The sequence below is a fragment of the Sorex fumeus genome, unplaced genomic scaffold (genome assembly GCF_029834395.1).
Source record: "Sorex fumeus unplaced genomic scaffold, SorFum_2.1 ptg000024l, whole genome shotgun sequence".
NCBI lineage: Eukaryota > Metazoa > Chordata > Mammalia > Eulipotyphla > Soricidae > Sorex > Sorex fumeus.
In genome coordinates this window covers 8619326-8638315 of record NW_026606081.1, presented here as the reverse complement: position 1 = coordinate 8638315, position 18990 = coordinate 8619326, and the positions used below count along the sequence as shown (strand labels likewise).

The 18990-nt window shown below is 42.7% G+C and overlaps 1 protein-coding gene across 1 annotated transcript in view; it reads right to left on the bottom strand.

Annotated features, from left to right (window-relative positions):
- FGL1 (fibrinogen like 1) overlaps positions 1-18559 on the bottom strand; it is a 32347-nt gene extending 13788 nt beyond the window's left edge. Inside the window, exons 1-3 of the mRNA XM_056114396.1 lie at positions 18469-18559; positions 10353-10432; positions 4910-5090 (exon numbers count right to left, since the gene is read on the bottom strand). Coding sequence (XP_055970371.1) covers positions 4910-5090; positions 10353-10432; positions 18469-18547 — 340 coding nt within the window. The 5' untranslated portion in view covers positions 18548-18559. The remainder of the gene's footprint in view (positions 1-4909; positions 5091-10352; positions 10433-18468) is intronic.
- Positions 18560-18990: the final 431 nt, after the last annotated feature.

Here is an 18990-nt window from a genome sequence, read left to right as displayed (position 1 = left end):
TCCAGCTCAGCCCTGCTGGCCGCGCGCAGGGCAAACGCCCTACTGCTGTGCTATAGCTCCAGCCCAATTCATAAACTAAATCAAAGAAAACACCAGCAACATACTCCATAAAGTTGACATTTTTTTTTTCTTTTTGGGTCACACCTGGTGATGTTCAGGGGATTAGTCCTGGCTCTGCACTCAAGAATTACTCCTGGCGTTGCTCAGGGAACCATATGGGATGCTGGGAATCGAACCAGGGTCGGTCGCGTGCAAGGCAAACACCCTATCCACTGTACTATAGCTCAAGCCCCAATGTTGACTTTATACATCAACAATTCCATAATGTTGGTGTCTTCGGCCATTCGGCTCCATTGGCAAGGAAAAGGTAAAGGTAAAGGCCCTCCCGTTGATCGTCGATTTGCTCGAGCGGGCCCAGTAACGTCTCCATTGGAGACTTTGTTGTTACTGTGTCTGGCATATCGAATACTCTCGGTAGCTTGCCGGGCTCTCCGAGAGGGGCGGAGGAATCGAACTCGGGTCGGCCATGTTGGCTGCGTGCAAGGCAAACGCCCTACCGCTGTGCTATCGCTCCAGCCCATTGGCAAGGAAAGTAAATGAAAAAAATTAATGGAATTATCATAACTAAAAATTTTCTATCACCAAAACAAAAAGAAATCCTGAGTGGGGAAAAATATTTGCACATTATACATCAGACAAAAGGCTAATATCCAAGATATAAAAAGCACTCACAGAACTCAACAACAAAAACAGGGGTGTTGGAGCGATAGTAGAGCAGGTAGGGCATTTGCCTTGCACCCGTCTGACCCGGGTTCAATTCCCAGCATCCCATATGGTCCCTTGAGTGCATAGCCAGAAATAACCCCTGTGCATCGCCAGGTGTGACCCAAAAAGCAAAAAATACATATATATATATATATATATATATATATATATATGCAAGGCTATTTTCAATAGCCAAGATCTGGAAAGAACTGGTGCTCAATAGAGACTAAGTGGCTAAAGCAGAGAGATAGTACAATGGTTAGGATGCCATCCCAGGTACCACACAGTGCCCTGAGCATCACTGGGTGCAGCCCTAACAGCCCCTGAACACTGCCATGTGTGACACTAAAGTCCAGAAGCACCATAGGGATGATCCAGATAAACCCCCCGCACCACAAAACCTGACTGGCACCATAACCTGAAACCACACCCCACCCCCACCCCCACCCCCAATAAAAGTATGCATGGGGAGATCACATCCATTGGTCTTAAGGCATATCCCTGGCTTTGTTCCTACGGGGTCACTCCTAGTGGTGCTCCAGAGACTACATAAGGTGCTGGGGTTCAAACTAGTGTCAGCCACACACAAGGCAAGTGCCTTAAACTGGGTATACTCTCTGCAGCCCCAGTTGGGCTGTAAGAAAAGATGATGGATTGTCTTTTACTACACATGGATGGAACTGGCAGTGGTCATGCTAAATAAAGTAAGTCAGAAAAATAAAGACAAATAATCTTTTATTTCATTCATACTGGAAGATTGTTTTATTTCACTTATATGTGGATTGTTTCACTCATAAGGTACATAAACATTTCTAAAGATCATAACAAATCTTAATTTTTTTCAGTTAAGGACAACAAAAGCATAAGATTCCTATACATTATATAATATTTTTATATATCATATGTAATGATATTAGGAGCGATAGCACAGCAGGGAGGGCATTTGCCTTGAAGGCAGCCAACTCAGGTTCGATTCCCAGCACCCCATATGGTTCCCCGAGCACCACCAGGAGTAATTCCTGAGTGCATGAGCCAGGAATAACCCCTGTGCATCGCCGGGTATGACCCGAAAAGAAAAAAAAAAAAGAAAAGAAAAAGAAAATTGGGGTTGGAGAGATAGTACTGTGGGTAGGACATTTGTCTTCCATGTGGCCACCCCAGTTTCCATTCCCGGCACCCCATATGGTCCATCAAGCCTGCCAGGAGTGATTCCTGAGTGCAGAGCCAAGAGTAACCCCTGAGCACTGCCAGCTGTAGCCCAAAAACAAAAACAAAAAAATAAGGTTGGAACTTCATTTGCATTTGATAAATTTCTCCCTCTTTGCCCTCCTCATCCCTTATGCTTGCATAAGGTGTAAGGAATATTATACACAGAAATGCTGCTTTCTGAATTTTTTAGCAGTTATATCTAGAAAGATATAACTTACGACTATCATCCATTTTATCATTATATATTTAATTTTATAAGACATATATGCACTATAATGGTTTGTCTGAACTCTATCCATATAAGTCTTCTACTTCATTCCTTCTGTGTTTTGCCCTGCTCTGACTGTGGTTATTTTAATTCCATAGAAACTGATTTCTTTTTTTTTTTAAACAATTTATTTATTTATTGAATCACTGTGGGAAAAGTTACAAAGCTTTCAGGTTTAGGTATCAGTCATGCAAATATCAAACACCTTTCCCTTTACCAATACTTATTTTTTACTACGAAGAACCCCAATAAAACCCCACCCCCACCCCTCCCAATGCCTGCGAGGCAGATGAATTCTAGTTGACACTCTATCTGCTTTGATTAGATTCATTGAGAAACTGATTTCTTGACTAGCTCTTTGGTGACCTCTTGTTTCCTAAAGTGCTCCCAGCACTGCTACCTCAAGGATCAGATTTTTAGCTCTGAAAGGTCAGTACCCCATGACTGCACAGTCTCCAGAACAATGACCAGCCACCTGCCTCCTTCCATCACCCGACTCTTGAATCTGTATTGAAACAAACTGATTTAAACTAAATTCATGCCCTGGGTCTTGAAACTGGTTTGGAAGAGGAATAATGGCCCTTTCCTTGTATTCATCCTTGTCCTTGAGGTCATTTTTTTGTTTTTATTTTTAAATAGTTTTCTTTTTTAATATAACTACATCTGGAGGCTCTTGGGCCTTGCTGTGCTGAAGCAAATGCAAGGGAGAGCAATCCTGTTCCAGGAATGAAACATAGGATTCACAAATCACACTCAACATGTCTGAGTTCCACCACTGGAGCCATCTCCTCCACCCTCTGAGACCATTTTCATAGCTACTTTGGGAACCACACATACGTATGGTATCCCTTGAGTAATAAACTGATTTCTCTAAAGTTACAATTTTAATACCTTATTTTACTCTGAGTCTAGTGTTATCCCTCACTTTAAAAGAATGTTAAACTCATTTGCAGGATATAAAGAAACATCATAGAAGAATAACACCTAAAGACAATAGAGTCAAAGGGCAGGAGTCCAGGTCCTTAGTAGGAAGCTTGCCCCGGGGTGTGGAGGATAGGACAAAGGGACAACTATGACAAAAATAGGGGGAAGACTTCAATTTGAATGAGAACTGGGTTCTAAAAAGAGGTAAAGTGAGATGCATGATATACTTTCAGTAACAGTATTGCAAGCCACAGTGTCTTAAAGGAAAAAGGGAAAAGGGAAAGGGTCCCCTGGAGGCAGGTTGGGTTGAGGGAGGGAAACTGAGGTCATAGGAGGAGGGGACACTGATGAAGAGAGTGTAGTAGATTATTGTATGCTTGGAACTCAGTCATGAATAACTGAATAACTTTGTAACTTGGTGCCATAGTGATTCAATCATTGTTTTCAAGAGCTGATATGTTCCACCAATTCAACTTTAAAATAAGTATAGAACAATTTAGCATATACCAATTACAATATTAGGTGTTGAGAAAAGCAAACGAACAGGTTAGCAAGGGAGACAGATGGCTATACTCCATGCTAAGTGCCAAGACAGAAAAGTAAAGGATGCTTTTGGAGAGTACAAAAGTGGACTCTAATCCCTAATTGAGTGCCAAGAAATGTTCCTTGAAGCATTAAACTGGGATCTAATTGATAAATAGTAGGAGAAGAGAAAGACAAAGATGATATTTTAAATAAAGGAAAAGGGTTTAATGCAAAATTCCATAGGCTCAAAAGTGCAGTGTGTTATTGAGAAATTGAAATAAATTCAGAATATCTGAGACGTAAAATGCTAAGGGGAAACATCACAACAGATCATGTCCAAATACTTTTTCTACCCTATATTATTTCTGAAATCCAAATCACCAAGCCAATATGCTCCTAATACTGGGGAATTAGGGCAATCCCTTACCCCGCACATACCAAATATATAGTCCTCTGAGCCCTGCCAGAAGTGATCCCTGAGCACTGCTGCGTGTAGCTCCCCCAAATAAAACTAATTAATTAATAACTACCCAGATATATTTCCCATTTTGTATGTTCTAATCTTACTATTGCTTCCTCCATAACTGCCTTATTTGCATTCATAAATATGAGGCTCTATCATGTTTCAGGCTTCTTGACAGACACCAAGTGGAAAGATCGCATTGAATATTACCCAAGACCACCCAGGGAGTTGGAGGAGCTGCCTTGCAGGTCAGAGGTCACAGGTTTGAATGTGAACACAACGTGAGCACACAGGCACCACAAGCATTATTTCAGACCTTACAAAGTGCCCAGCTCACTAGTCAGTTCATTGACTAAGACAGAATCTCAATAAGTTATAAAATATTATAATTATGTTATAATTATAATATATTTTGGACATATGAATACTGTGCCAGCAAAATTTTTTAAAAAGACATTTAAAATTGGTTTGATGCTTCTTGATGCTTGTTATCACAATAGAAAAAATTCTTTAGCAAAACCTAAAGTGATTGGTCTGGAGTGATAGCACAGCAAGTAGGGCACTTGCCTTGCAAGTGGTCAACCAGGGATCGATCCCTAGCACCCATATAATCCCCAGAGCACCCCCAGGAGCAATTCCTGCGTGTAGAGCTAGGAGTAACCCCTGAGCATCGCCAGGTGGGGCCAAGAAAAAAAATACCACCTAAAGTGATCAAATGATGACAGAAACACATATGGGGGGAAGACAGATCTGACCTGCATATGGCCTCTTGCCTCCAAGATCGATGATGCTGCTTTCCTCTCCTTGGTCCAGGAACTGGGTTTCCTTCTCCTGTAGAAGCTGTGCCATCCTGACATGTTGCTGTTTGACTCGGGTCTCGAGCGTGTGCACTTGGGCTCTGAGCCGCTCCAGCTCCTGGAGACAGTCCTCAAGGGCCTGCAAAATAACGCCCAGCTCTTCTCACAGGGTGTGTGGTCCCAATAAACCGAATGCATTAATGGATGGATGGTGTTCCCCGCCCTCCTTCCGTTACTCTACCCAGAAAGCTGTTTGCGAGTTCAAATACTGTTTGTTATCTGAAGCGTAAGAAAGTACGGCATGGTGAGAGAGAGATAAGCAGGAAAGATGCTTGTCTTGCACACAGCCAACCTGGCTCAATGTTTGGTGATGTATACAGTCCCCTGATCCCTGCCAGGGTCGCCGAACTCGAAGCCAGGAGTAAGCCCTGAGCAGAGCTGAGTGTAGCCAAAAAGAGAGAAGGGAAGGAAGGGAGGAAGGGAGGAAGGGAGGAAGGGAGTAAGGAAGGAAGGAAGGAAGGAAGGAAGGAAGGAAGGAAGGAAGGAAGGAAGGAAGGAAGGAAGGAAGGGAAGGAGGGAGGAAGGGAGGAAGGGAGGGAGGGAGGAAGGGAAGGAGGGAGGGAGGAAGGGAGGAAGGGAGGAAGGAAGGAAGGAAGGGAGGGAGGGAGGAAGGAAGGGAGGAAGGGAGGAAGGAAGGGAGGAAGGGAGGGAGGGAGGGAAGGAGGGAGGGAGGAAGGGAGGGAGGAAGGGAGGAAGGGAGGAAGGAAGGGAGGGAGGGAGGGAGAGGGGAGGGAGGAAGGGTAGAGAAAAGAAGGCATGGCTATGTTAAATGTCCAAAACTAAAAATAATAATAATAATAATAATAATAATAATAATAATCCAGCCTAATTGAATGACTTTTTGGGCATCAACCTGTTTTCAAACATAATCAAATGCTTTTAATCTGATAATACATGATCCACCCTCGATTGCCTCGAGCAGGCCCCAGTAACGTCTCCTTCATCCTAGCCCTGAGATTATATTCAAGGCTCTTTAGGAGAATGAGACCCATCATTGTTACTGGTATTTGGCATATTGGGTACGCCACAGGGAGTTTGCCAGACTCTGCCATGTGGGCAGGCTACATTCGGTAGCCTGCCAGTTTGTCCAAAGTAGGAATGAGATAATAAGATGTCATAATAAGATGATTCACCCTATGAGAGATATTAGCTTGCATTTTCATAACCCTATAGTCGCAATGCTTGAAACTACTGAGTCATTTTAACTTTTGATATATTTATTGTTTTTCTCCAAATTACCTGAGAAAGGGATAGGAGACACCTGAGTTCCACTTAAGTCATTGATTTAAGCCTTTGAAATAGTTACATGGCCTGGGGCCAGTACAGTGGAGAGGGTGCTAGCCTTGAACTGAGCCTAGCCAGCTTCTACCACACTCCACATATGGTCCTTTACACCCTGCCAGGAGCAATTCTCGGAGAGCCGAATTGGGTCTGGACCCCAAACAAACAAAAAAGTCTAATGGTCTATAAAAGAGTTTACCACCACCTTTTTATTCCTTTTTCCTTCCATACTTGGATCACACCTAGCAGAGCTTCTTCCTAACTCTCCTCAGAGGTCGCTACTGGCATCACTCAGCATACTACATGCAGTGCCAGGGATCAAATCAGGGTCAGGTCATTCAAGGCAAACACCTTCCCTGCTAGACTATCTCTGCCCACCCATATCAGCTCCTTTCTATGAGCTTTCAGAGCTGAGGGAGGGATGGGGTGTGGCTCAGTGATGAATCTTAGCCCTGGATTCAGTCCTTGATACCCTGTCCCCGGGCTGGTCTCAGACCGAACAGGACTCTCCAAAGATAAAACAAATGTGGATGGAGAATACTACTGAGAACTACTTTGGCCAACAGTTTGCTATAATATTAAATAAGAGTATTGAACAAAAGGGGGGGGCAAAAGACCCATTTTGCCATTTTGTCACTTTGGCATCTCTATTTGTGGCTGATGTTATGATCTCTTGTGGTGAGTATAAATGTTAACTTCTGAGAAATTAGGAAATGTGATGTGTAACTGCTTTACAGTATCTCTGTGTGTTATTTCCTAACTGTTTTTTTTTTATGATATCTCATGCAGTTCTCATCTTATGTTTGCTCCGCTTCCTCTCCCTAGATTTGTACTATCTTGAGTTTCATAAATTTGAAGACCTACTGTCTGCTAGGCACTCTGGTAGGCAGAATCACAATTACATATTTGATTTGGGCAAAGAAAAGAGGTACACAGGAAGTATAACACCGATACAGAAATTCAGCCTTAAAACTGAAACTCTTACAGCAGGAAGAGAAGAAATGGTGGCAGAAGTTCCTTCCTTTTTCTCCCATCTCGGGGAGACAAATCTGAATCTCGGGACTGTTCTCTGTTTTGGGATTCTTTTCCTTGTTTGTTGTTGGGCCATAAGCAGCCAGGACTTCTCTTGGCTCAGTGCTCAGAATTTGTTGCTCAGAATTCAGGGGTAGAATATGCAGTGCCAGGGATTTAACCGAGCATGCAAACCAGTCTGTTGAGCTGTAGCTCTGGCCCTTTGTGCTTAGGGCCAGAAAGATTGTACAGGAAATACAGGGCTTGCCTTGCAGGCAGCTGACCCAGGTTGGATCTCTGGCCCACACATGGTCCCCAGCACAGTTAGGTGCTGAACACAGAATTAGTTATAGCTCCTGAGCACCACCTGGTGTGGCCCCCAAATCCTAACCCCCATGACCCAAAGAAGAGTAACAGCTTAACACCCACCCCCAAGTCACACCAGTCTGAAAAAATCAAAAGCAAGTACACTCGTGTATGGTGTCTGGAATTCTGTCTCGCTTTCCAGTTGCGGTATTGGACTTAATTGTTGATATTATAAGCACAATGAACTATGTAATTTTAAATAACTGAATGGGTGATAAGGTTTTAGAAAGCTTATTTAAAGCTGACATGTCTCTCAAAACTTTGAATGTCGCCTTCCCCAGATGAAATCCCAGTGACCATGGGCTTCTACAAGCATGACTCTGGCATGCAGGTACCAGGACTTTTTCCTGAACTGTAACAAGGCCGCCCCGGCTCCCAGGCAACCTCTGATTCTGGAAGTCATGCCCACAGTCCGCCCCCAGCGCTATCTTACAGCACACAGCAGTGAAGAAAAAAACCGGCTGGAGGGCCCCACAGCTACCAGAGAATGCTTTGGGCCTTGGCCAGAGCCAATATCGCCGGGAGGTCCCAGATGGGGTAGGTGCTGTCTCCCCGCCTTCCCCAGATGGAATCCCAGTGACCATGAGTTTCTACAAGCATGGCTCTGGCATGCGGGTACCAGGACTTTTCCCGAACCACACGGCTGCTTATGCAGCCGCGTGACATTTCCTGATATGCAAAGTGATCAATGGATAGCAAATGATATAGCATTTTCCCCTGAAAATCAGGCTTTAATGATGATAGGAAAATCTGAGCAAAAGAGAATGCCTAACCGAAACGCATCTAGATTTTGTATTTAACTATGATGCTATGCCGCCCTGGGAGGGGAAAGGTGTCTGTCCCTCGCCTGTCCCCCTTTGAGGTGGCGGCATGGTGGCCTACATCTTTTAGAGCCTAATGAACAGCCAGGTATGAGACTGCATAGATGAGGCATGTTGTGCTTGATGGCATGTGGGTGGAATTGGCCCTGCTCCTCGCCATGAAAATGCTCCGGGTTGCCACCCTCAAATGCCTCCTCTGGCTTCTGACCAACCATGATCCCAAAGGCACACATACCAATCTTGGAACCCAGGGGCTCTGGCAGTAATCCCTCAGGGCTTATTACTAAAATATCAGAAATCCAAATTCACGTGTCCGCCGTTGTGGCCACACAACATCATATGCTCTTCATAATCAGCAATAGAAAACAAATTTTCTAATTACACCTTTGTGTACTTTGTGGCAGGTCTGAATGTTGGGGGGAAAATTCCAAATAACAACGTTGGGTCTTTTGTTGTAATATTGAATGTGATCAATGTAGAGAGAGAGATAGAGTAAAGTGAAAATCTGCCACACAGGCAGGGGGTGGGTGGGGGGGGGGGTATACTGGGGTTCTTGGTGGTGGAAAATGTGCACTGGTGAAGGGACAGGTATTTGGTCATTGTATGACCGACAGAGACTAAACTGAAAGGTTTTGTGACTGTCTCATGGTGATTCAATAAATTAAAAAAATAATTATAAAAAAATATGTAAGTCTAAAAAAAACATTGAATGTACGAGTATTTCTTGCATTTTATGCATAAGTGGAGAAAGACATATATTCATTAAATTGCTCATAAGTTTTCAGTTTCTCTCAGACTAGTGGTAAGCAATATTGGAAAACCCTCAGTGAATTTTAATACTAACAATAGCTTTAAATTCCTGGGACATGGATGTGGTTCAATGTTAGAGCACATGCTTTGATGTGAGACCATTGCTCTGGGCCCTGACATCCTTCCCCAGTTTCTCAATAGTGCACAACTACCCAAATAATTACTTTCACTGGGGAGATGGCATACTTTTATCTTTGTGCTCAGGAGTCACGCTTTAGGGGAACGTATACAGTGCTGGGTATTGAACTAGGGTTTGCTGCATTTAAGTCAACTGCATTAAGCCCTGCACTATCTCTCCAGCCACAAACACTGTAATTTAAAAGGTATTTACCACAACACCCAAAAGGAGAGAGAGAACACAGGGGATTGCCCTGCCACAGAGACAGGGGGGGGATGGGGGGATGGGGGTGGGGGGATATTATCCATGGTGGTGGAAAATGGGCACTGGTGGAGGGATGGGTATCTGATCATTGTATAATCGAAACCCAAGCACAAAAAATTGTAAATCTACAACTGTACCTCATGGTGTTTCACTAATAAAAATTAAAAAACTAGAAAAAAAAGGTATTTACTTGTTTTCTGTGAAAACTGTCACTTAAAAAATTAATCTAGGGGCTGGAGCAATAGCACAGCGGGTAGGGCATTTGCCTTGCACGCAGCTGACCTGGGTTCGATTCTCAGCATCCCATATGGCCCCCACAGCACCGCCAGGAGTAATTCCTGAGTGCAAAGCCAGGAGTAACCCCTGTGCATCTCCAGGTGTGACCCAAAAAGAAAAGAAAAATTTAATCTAAAGTGCTTGGTTAGTGCCCATTACATGCTAGGTGCTTCCACAAAGTTTTCACTTTTCCCCCTTAAGATTTTTCAATGAATGTTGTGGATTTTGTGCAAAGTAAAGGAAAACTTCTTAGTCTGGGATGTAGCTCATGACATGTCTTTACTGAACAAGGCTCTGGATTCATCCTCAGGACCTGACACCACCCCACAACAAAAACAAAATGAAAACAAAATTCAGGTCAGAGTAGGAATTACTAGTGGAAGAAGACACTTACCCAACTCATCCCGCTGGTTACTAGGATAGTAGTAACCAGAATAAAACTGAACAGCTGCACCACTGTTGCCATTGAACAAACTGCAAGGAAAAAGAATTTCATAAGCTTAACACATTAAATTTTTTATGAGTACAGAGTTGAGTTTAGACTGAAGTTGCTTCAGGAGTTGCAGTTCCACGCCAACTTTAATCTGAGTGTTAAGATATTCTCCTTGGGTCCAGAGACAGCCTAAAGGGCTAGAGTGCATGCTTTGAACATGGGAGTGACCCTTGGAAAGGAAGGTTGGAGAGTCAGGGGAAATCTACTCCATTGAAAATATCTCCAGTCAAAACAGAAAACGGATGGAGGTGGGAGACAGCCTCAGATCAAAGGAAACCCCCCGTGAGGCAACATTCCCTCTCTGCCCCCTCACCTAAATTCCGATCAAGAAGGACAGCAGGAATACCCACATGGCTGAGACTAGGGAAAGTCAAGGGGACAGGGAGTTGCTGGGGTACAGTCCTAGGGAGGCCCAGCCACAGGTCACAAAGCAGCAAGTCCCAGTGAAGGGACACAGGTGACATGATTCCAGCGGCAGATTTCAGACCAGGAAAGTGTACATTGGACAGAGAACAGCCTAGGGGACAACATAGCCATTGTACACTTGAGGCAAAGACAGGCTTTAGGATGGCATGCATGGGACCCGGCATAGATGGACAGGATGAGTGACATTGTTGATGGGTAAAGGAGAGGCCTGGACATTGGGGATGGAACTGGACCCATGTTCTTGAACTGTGCAATTAACTTTAACTTCTAAGCATCTGGGTTTGTAAGCAAATATCTCATACTATTCTCAAGAACCCATGAGTTCAGAAATAAGTCCACTTCGTTGTTAACAGAAGTTCCTGGTTTGTGCTCCATTGATGTAAGCTCATCTCTCATCCCCAAGCATTAATGGATGCACTTCCCCCCATGAAAGATAATCTTTCTTTCTTTCTTTCTTTCTTTCTTTCTTTCTTTCTTTCTTTCTTTCTTTCTGGCACAACTAGTGGTGCTCCAGATTTATTCCTGACTCTGTGCTCAGGAATCACTCCTAACCATTTGGGGAACCAATGTGGTGAAAGGGATAAAACCAGAGTCAGCTCATGCAAGACAAATTCCCTACCCCTGTACTATCTCTCCAGCCCCCCACAAAAGAAATTCTTCTGATTTTCTAGGCCTCTTCACATGGAATAAGGGGTAGACAGTCTCCTAGGTGTCCTTCTTTAGTGAACATGACTCACTTCTGAATGACTGTGGCTTACATAGAATATTTTTTAACAAATTTTTTATTGCGCAAAGGTGAATTCTCCCCAAAACAACATACAGGGGCACAGGGGCACAAAGGCTCTGGTTCATCTGGAAGGCAAGGTGGAGAAGATGGGGACATTCAGGCTGGCTGACAGTAAGACCCAAGGTCAAAGGAAGTCAGGGGCTGGAGTGCAGGCACGATGGAGGGCCAGGATGGACATTGTTCAATAGTGGGAGAAGCAAGGCCTGGTAACCACTTTCACCTGCTCCAAAAGCCTGCCCCCACACCTCCCACCTCTTTCCCTGCTGAAATACCATGGGATTGGCTCTCAGGAGACACCCAATATGAAAGATCTTGAGAGTCTGACATTGGGGGATTCTCCCATTAAGAGCCTGTCCCTGCCTCCTCACCCTTCAGAGAAATCTACCATTAGCTCATCTCTTAGCTACACAAAAAAGATATTATAACATTTGCATCTTTCTTTCAAGAGAGGCTTTCTTTCTGAAGAGAGCACATTTCCAATTCCTTTCTACCTAACGGTCCTAATGTGAGAAACATTCTCACACCAAATGTTTTATCTTAGAACACGGAGTAGGAAGCCATGATTAGTTCATTTACCACAAAAGTGTATAATTTACCTCTAATGACTTCCCTTTTATTCAACCAAATAGCCAAAAGGTATAGGCAAATTACAAAGCTAAATGAACCAAGAAATAAGATAAGTACAAGAATACCTATTATAGAAAACACATTACATAATAGCTCGAATAAGCATCTGTGCAACCATTTCCCCCAACCCCAGCTAGTCATTTGTGTACACACTAATGTAATAAACTCCTCAGCAACATTGGAGAACACTAGTATTTCACCATGTTCATTATCTTAGTAACTATTTTTCTTTAAGATTCAAGCTTGCGTTGAATACCTGCTTTACACCAAGTGTACACCTAACACCTAACAGCTTTTGCTTTTGTTGAGTTTTGTTCCTGTTGATCTATCCAGAGGTGATAAGGCGATGTTGCAGTCTCTGACTAATATTGTATTGCTAGCAATGTTCTCTTTAAAATCTGTTAGCAGTTGTTTTAAATATTTAGCTGTTCCCTCATTAGGTGTGTATACATTTAAGAGTGATTTCTTCCTGTTGTACATATCCCTTGATAAATAGCAAATGGCCTTCGCTGTCCCTTCTAATCTTTTTCAACCTGAAATTTAATGTTTGTCAGATACTAGTATGGCCACCCCAGCTTTTTTGAGGGAGCTGTTTGCTTGCAGGATTGTTTTCCATCCTTTAACTTTGGGCTGGAGCGATAGCACAGCGGTAGGGCATTTGCCTTGCATGCAGCCAACATGGTCGACCCGAGTTCGATTTCTCTGCCCCTCTCGGAGAGCCCGGCAAGCTACCGAGAGTATCTCGCCCGCATGGCAGAGCCTGGCAAGCTCCCCGTGACGTATTCGATATGCCAAACACAGTAACAACAAAGTCTCCAATGGAAACGTTACTGGGCCCGCTCAAGCAAATCGACGAACAACAGGAGGGCCTTTACCTTTTTACTTTTTAACTTTGAGCCTGTGTTTGCTCTGACTGTTCAGATGAGTTTCTTGTAGGGAGCAGAATGTTGGGTTCTGTCTCTGAATCCATTTTGTCACTCTGTGTCTCTTAATTGCTGAATTTAGACCATTGACATTGAGAGAGATTATTGTTATGGGATTTTGTGTCATCTTTCTGTAAGGGTTTGTTGTGCTTGTAGGGTTTGTCTTGTTTTTGTTTTTTTTTTTGTTTTTTTTTTTGTTTTGTTTTGTTTTTTTTTTTGCTTTTGGGTCACACCCGGCGATGCACAACAATTATTCCTGGCTCTGCACTCAGGACTTACTCCTGGCGGTGCTCGGGGGACCATATAGGATGCCGGGAATCGAACCCAGGTCGGCCGCGTGCAAGGCAAATGCCCTACCCTCTGTGCTATCTCTCCAGAGCCAGGTTTGTCTTGTCTTACAACAGCCCCTTTAGCCCTTCTTTTAGGTTTGGTTTTGAGTCTATGAAGTTCCTGAGCTGCTGTTTATCCACAAAATAGTGTAACATTCCTTCGAGTTTGAGTGAGAGTTTAGCCGGATAGAGTATTCTTGGTGAAGTATTCTTGTTGATCTATCCAGAGGTGATAAGGCGATGTTGCAGTCTCTGACTAATATTGTATTGCTAGCAATGTTCTCTTTAAAATCTGTTAGCAGTTTTTTTAAATACTGAGTTTTTTCACTATATCCCACCATTGGTTTCGGGCTTGGAGGGTTTCTTCTGGTAAATCTGCTCTAAATCTAAGGGGTGCTCCTTTGTATGTGATTTCCTTCTTTGACCTTGCTGCTTGCAGCATTGTGTCTCTATTCGCGGCATCCATCATTCTAACTATGACATTCTTGGAGTGTTTTTATTAGGGTGTCTTTTAGCTGGTACCCTTTGGGCTTCTGGAATCTAAATGGCTGCATTGTCCAGCTCTCGGAACTTTTCAGCAACAATTTGTTTAACCGTGACTTTTTCACTGGGATTGTTTCCCTGAGCTTCTGGTACTCCAGTGATTCTAATGTTGTTCCTCTTGGAATCATCTCCTAGGACTCTGATTCGCTCTAGAGCTATTTTGAGGTCTCTTGCCATTGTTTGTTGTTGCCTGTTGGCTTTGTGCAGCTGATCTTCCAGCTCTCTGATTCTGTCTTCAGCTGTGGCCATTCTACTGCTAACGGCACAGACTGAGTTTTTTATTTCATCTACCGAATCTTTTATTCGTGATATTTCTGTGTGTAGCTTTCCAATTTCTTCTCTCATTTCTTCCCGTATCTTCTCGATTGTTTCTTTCAGGTCCTCCTTTAATTTACTGGATATCTGTCTTACTGTTTCATTGAGTTCATTGAACATCTTCATTACTTGATATCTGAATTCTTTCTCAGAGAGGTCCCTTAGATGTGTAGCACCTACTGAGGCTTCTGGACTCTTTTTATCATCCTCCCCTCTTGGTGGGGTTTTGCGTTGTTTCTTCATGTTGGTGTGGAGGTATGGAGACTGAGATGTTACATGAGATTGCTGGGTATGAGTAAATTACCTGCAGCCACGTGAGCGTTGTCTGGCCCAAAATTAGACCATGCCCACTTCTACAGAAGGCACGCCCACTTCTGAAGGGGCCATGCCCCCTACAGTACCTGGTGTGTGCGGGGGTACAACTTAGGGGAGGAAGAAGACCGGGCACAGCGTTGGGGACGAACAGGAAGAGTCAGCTTTTGTCTTTTTAAACAGTGTATAACAGCTTTTTTCTGTAGCTTATATTAAATATAGTTCATATAAATGTCAACTATAAATTTATATTCAATATAAATATGTCTATGCATATATAATATAAAGAATATTCTATTTTAAATTATAACATAAATTTAAATATATTTAGTATTTAACTTGTTAAAATATACAGAAAATCAAATTTCATTGTGGGCTACAATATTGGGGAATATGTTTGGGTTTTAAGAAACTTGCTTTAAAATTCTAGTCTTGGGCCAAAGAGATAGTACAGGGTTACATATCACTGACATATCACTCACCCATTTCCAATTCCTGTTAAAGCATGGTCACAGAGCTAGTAGTTTCCTTCCCCCAACTAGTCTTTATGGGACAGAGAGATTGCTCATCAGGCTCTGTGCATGCAACGCATGTAAGAAACTCAGTTTGATCCCTTTGCATTGCCCTGGGCACTGAGGGGGTGAATAAACCCAGGGTTTACTGGGCTTATTACTGGGTCAATAAACCCAGGTAGACCCTGAACACCAACTGGGTATGGCCCACGCAAAAATAAGAAGAAGAGAAAAAGTCTAGTCATCATTCATAATAATAAAGCATTATAACTCTGAAATCTGGCTTCTGATAACATTATATCAGACATTTAGTTCCTCACTATGCAGCGAAGTAGCATTTGTTCCTTTCTAGATTTGTTATGTTCTTTTGCAATGTTTTTGCTTTGGGATTTTCAAAACTGAATTATTATAAAATCAAAATAGTTTGTAATCAGGCCAGAGAGGTCGATAGCCGGAACACCCAGAGTGCGTACTTCACACGCAGCAAGGCCCAGGTTGAATCCCAGCATCAGCACCACTTGGTGGCCTGAGCACCAGCAGGGGTGACCTCTGGCACAGAGCTAGGAGCAAGTACCACCCCATCTCCCAGCACTGCCAGGTGTAACTCAAAATTTAAAAAAATAAGTAAATAAAATAGTTTGCAATCAACCGTTTTGTGTTATACTAAATATATTCTTTGAAATAAACTATTCTAAAGGCTATAAAGTGTAACGTCAAATGCAGTAAAAACTTTCTGATTAAAGTTGATTAAATTTAAAAGTAAAAAGTTTTAAGTTTGGAATTGCAAAGTTACATAGTTGATCTGTAGCATTTAAAAACACAATTACAGCTCTCTGGAAAGAAAGATGGCAGCCGCACAGGAGCCTTGTGGACAGCAGGTATGAGCCGGGGGAGTGGGGGCGACGAAAACCTCATGGGAAGGGGGTCGTTCCAGCCCGTCCTTCACGCTCTACCGAGGTCACCAGTTGCCCCCCACGAGCGGCTCTCCAGCACGGCCACGACTCCAGAGCACAGAAACCAATCTCTTAATTATCTGACTTTTAGCAGAAATACTTCCGGGGTTAATAAGTAAAATAGCAGAAATCCATTGCGGCTGCACGACAACATTTAATTCTTGAACCCAGCTGTAGAAAGCAAATCATTTCACAACGCTTTTTCAGCATGTCTGATTTGGGGGGCGGGGGGGTGGTCGTAAACTCTAAATAATAGTGGTGCATCTTTTATTGAAACGATGAATCTAATCAAAGCAGATAGAGTGTTAACTAGAATTCATCTGCCTCACAGGGACTGGGAGGGGTGGGGGGTGGGGTTTTATTGGGGTTCTTCGTGGTAAAAAATAAGTATTGGTAAAGGGAAATGTCTTTGATAGTTGCATGACTGAGACCTAAACCTGAAAGCTTTGTAGCTTTTCCCACAGTGATTCAATAAATAAATTATAAAAAATAAATAAATAAATAAAAACACAATCACAGGGCCGGAGAGAACACTCAATGGGCTGGAGCACATGCTTTGGCTGCAAGATGTCCAGGTTTGTTCCCCGGGGAGTGAGCACTAGACCAGGGATAGATCCTGGGCTCTACTCCTCTCAAAAAGCAATAAAAGGTAAAGGTAAAGGCCCTCCCGTTGATCGTCGATTTGCTCGAGCGGGTCCAGTAACGTCTCCAACTCAAAAAGCAATACAATTTAAAAATAAATAAATTTAAAAAATAGCTTCAAAGCAAAAGTATATTAGTAGCTTGCATTTTTTTTTTCAAAAGAAAGGTATTATTTAAGGCGGGAGTGGCTAGGCAAATGCCTTGCACATGGCTAAACTAGCACTGCATAAGAACCCTTAAGGAACACCAGGAGTGCTTCCTGAGCACAGAACTAGGAGTAAGCTCTCAGCATAGCTGAGTATGCCCCCCAAACAAACAAACAAATAAATAATCAAAAGCTATGATTTATATGAAAGGATGCAGTAGTGCTGTCCACTGTCTTCCTGTTGTTCATTGATTTGCTCGAGCGAGCACCAGTAACGTCTCCACTGTGAAACTTGTTGTTACTGTTTTGGGCATATTGAATATGACACAGGGTGCTTGTCAGGCTCTGCTGTGTGGGTGGGATACTCTCGATAGCTTGCCGGATTCTCTAAGAGGAACAGAGGAATCAAACCCGGGTCTGCCGCGTGCAAGGCAAACGCCCTACCTGCTGCGCTATCGCTCCAGCCTGAAAGGAGGCAGTATGAAAGCAATTAGAAAGGGAAAAAGTTATTGATTGGAAATATATTTTATCCAGTAGGCGGGGGTCACACCTACCACCTGGTCCCCTGGCGCCGTGTAATCCCATCAACGGCCAAGACTCAGAGACTATAAAATCCAGCTCCCGGAACGGCGCGGCCACATTTGCGGCCGCGCGACATCTTATCAGGACATCTTTTATGACATCTTATCATCTCATTCCTACTTTGGACAAACTTGCAGGCTATCGAATGTAGCCTGCCCACAGGGCAGAGTCTGGCAAACTCCCCGTGGTTTACCAAATATGCCAAATACCAGTAACAATGATGGGTCTCATTCTCCTAAAGAGCCTTGAATATAGTCTCAGGGTTAGGATGAAAGAGACGTTACTGGGGCCTGCTCGAGGCAATCGACGAATAACAGGATGATGAAATGAAAAAAAAATATTTTATCAGTTAACATGCATAAGTAGATTACACCCTTACCTCAACAACTAGTTATAAAATTTTCTCTAAGCACAGAATTTTCCTTTAGGTTGCTTTCTTCCAAAAAAAATTTTTTAATAGCATATAATGGTGTTTTTGTTGTTTATCTCAATAATTTATGTATTCAATGGCAAGTCTTTAAAAGATCATACAAGATCTGATCTCCAGAGACAGAAATAAAGGGGACATTTTTTACTTTCCGGTCAAATTATAACATGGTCCATTTTATATACTGAAAATGTAAATCTTATTGTTTGCACAAAATTCCCATCCAATTTATTAAAACTGTACTGGGAAGGGAAAGGAAGTATAATTCTAAAATCTTGTTTTTTCAGACTGCAGAAACACTCTATCACCAGTCAATCAAATCTCTCTCTGTCTCTGTCTCTGTCTCTGACTCTCTCTCTCTCTCTCTCTCTCTCTCTCTCTCTCTTTTTCTCTCTCTCACACACACACAGAATTATTTTTGAATTATGGCTAATAACACACTATAAATAACTTAACTGTACATTCTTATTATTATATCAAAAGACATTAAATACCTTTGTTATAGTCAGAAAAGAAACAGAGACAGCTCAGGTCAGCTCCAGTCACTCTACTCCTCCAATTCTCTAAGTGCATTCAGAATTATAATTGTTTCTCCATTATTTGATTAGAAATTAGGAAAATATTGGTTTTGGCTTTGACTCAGAAACATGTATGAGGAAATCAGTTTAACTGGAAGGGAAACTGAAAGTAGAGATCCCAACTCTTGGACTGTTCTCTTATTTTTCTGTTTGTGTAAATTTTTAAGAAAAATACAGTAATAAGCTGGAGAGATAGTTCAGCTGGTAGGGCATTTGCCTTGCATGCCAGTCAATCCAAGTTCGATCCCCAGCACCCTATGTGGTCCCCCCAAGTTCTCCAGGAGTGATCCCTGAGCACAAAGCCAGGAATAAACTCTGATCACTGCTGGGTGTGGCCCAAGAAGAAAAAAAACAAAAAAACCATACTTTTATAAAGACTTATATCTAATTTTTGAACCACTTATTGTTGCTCTTTCAGAGTTGTTTGTTTGTTTCAGT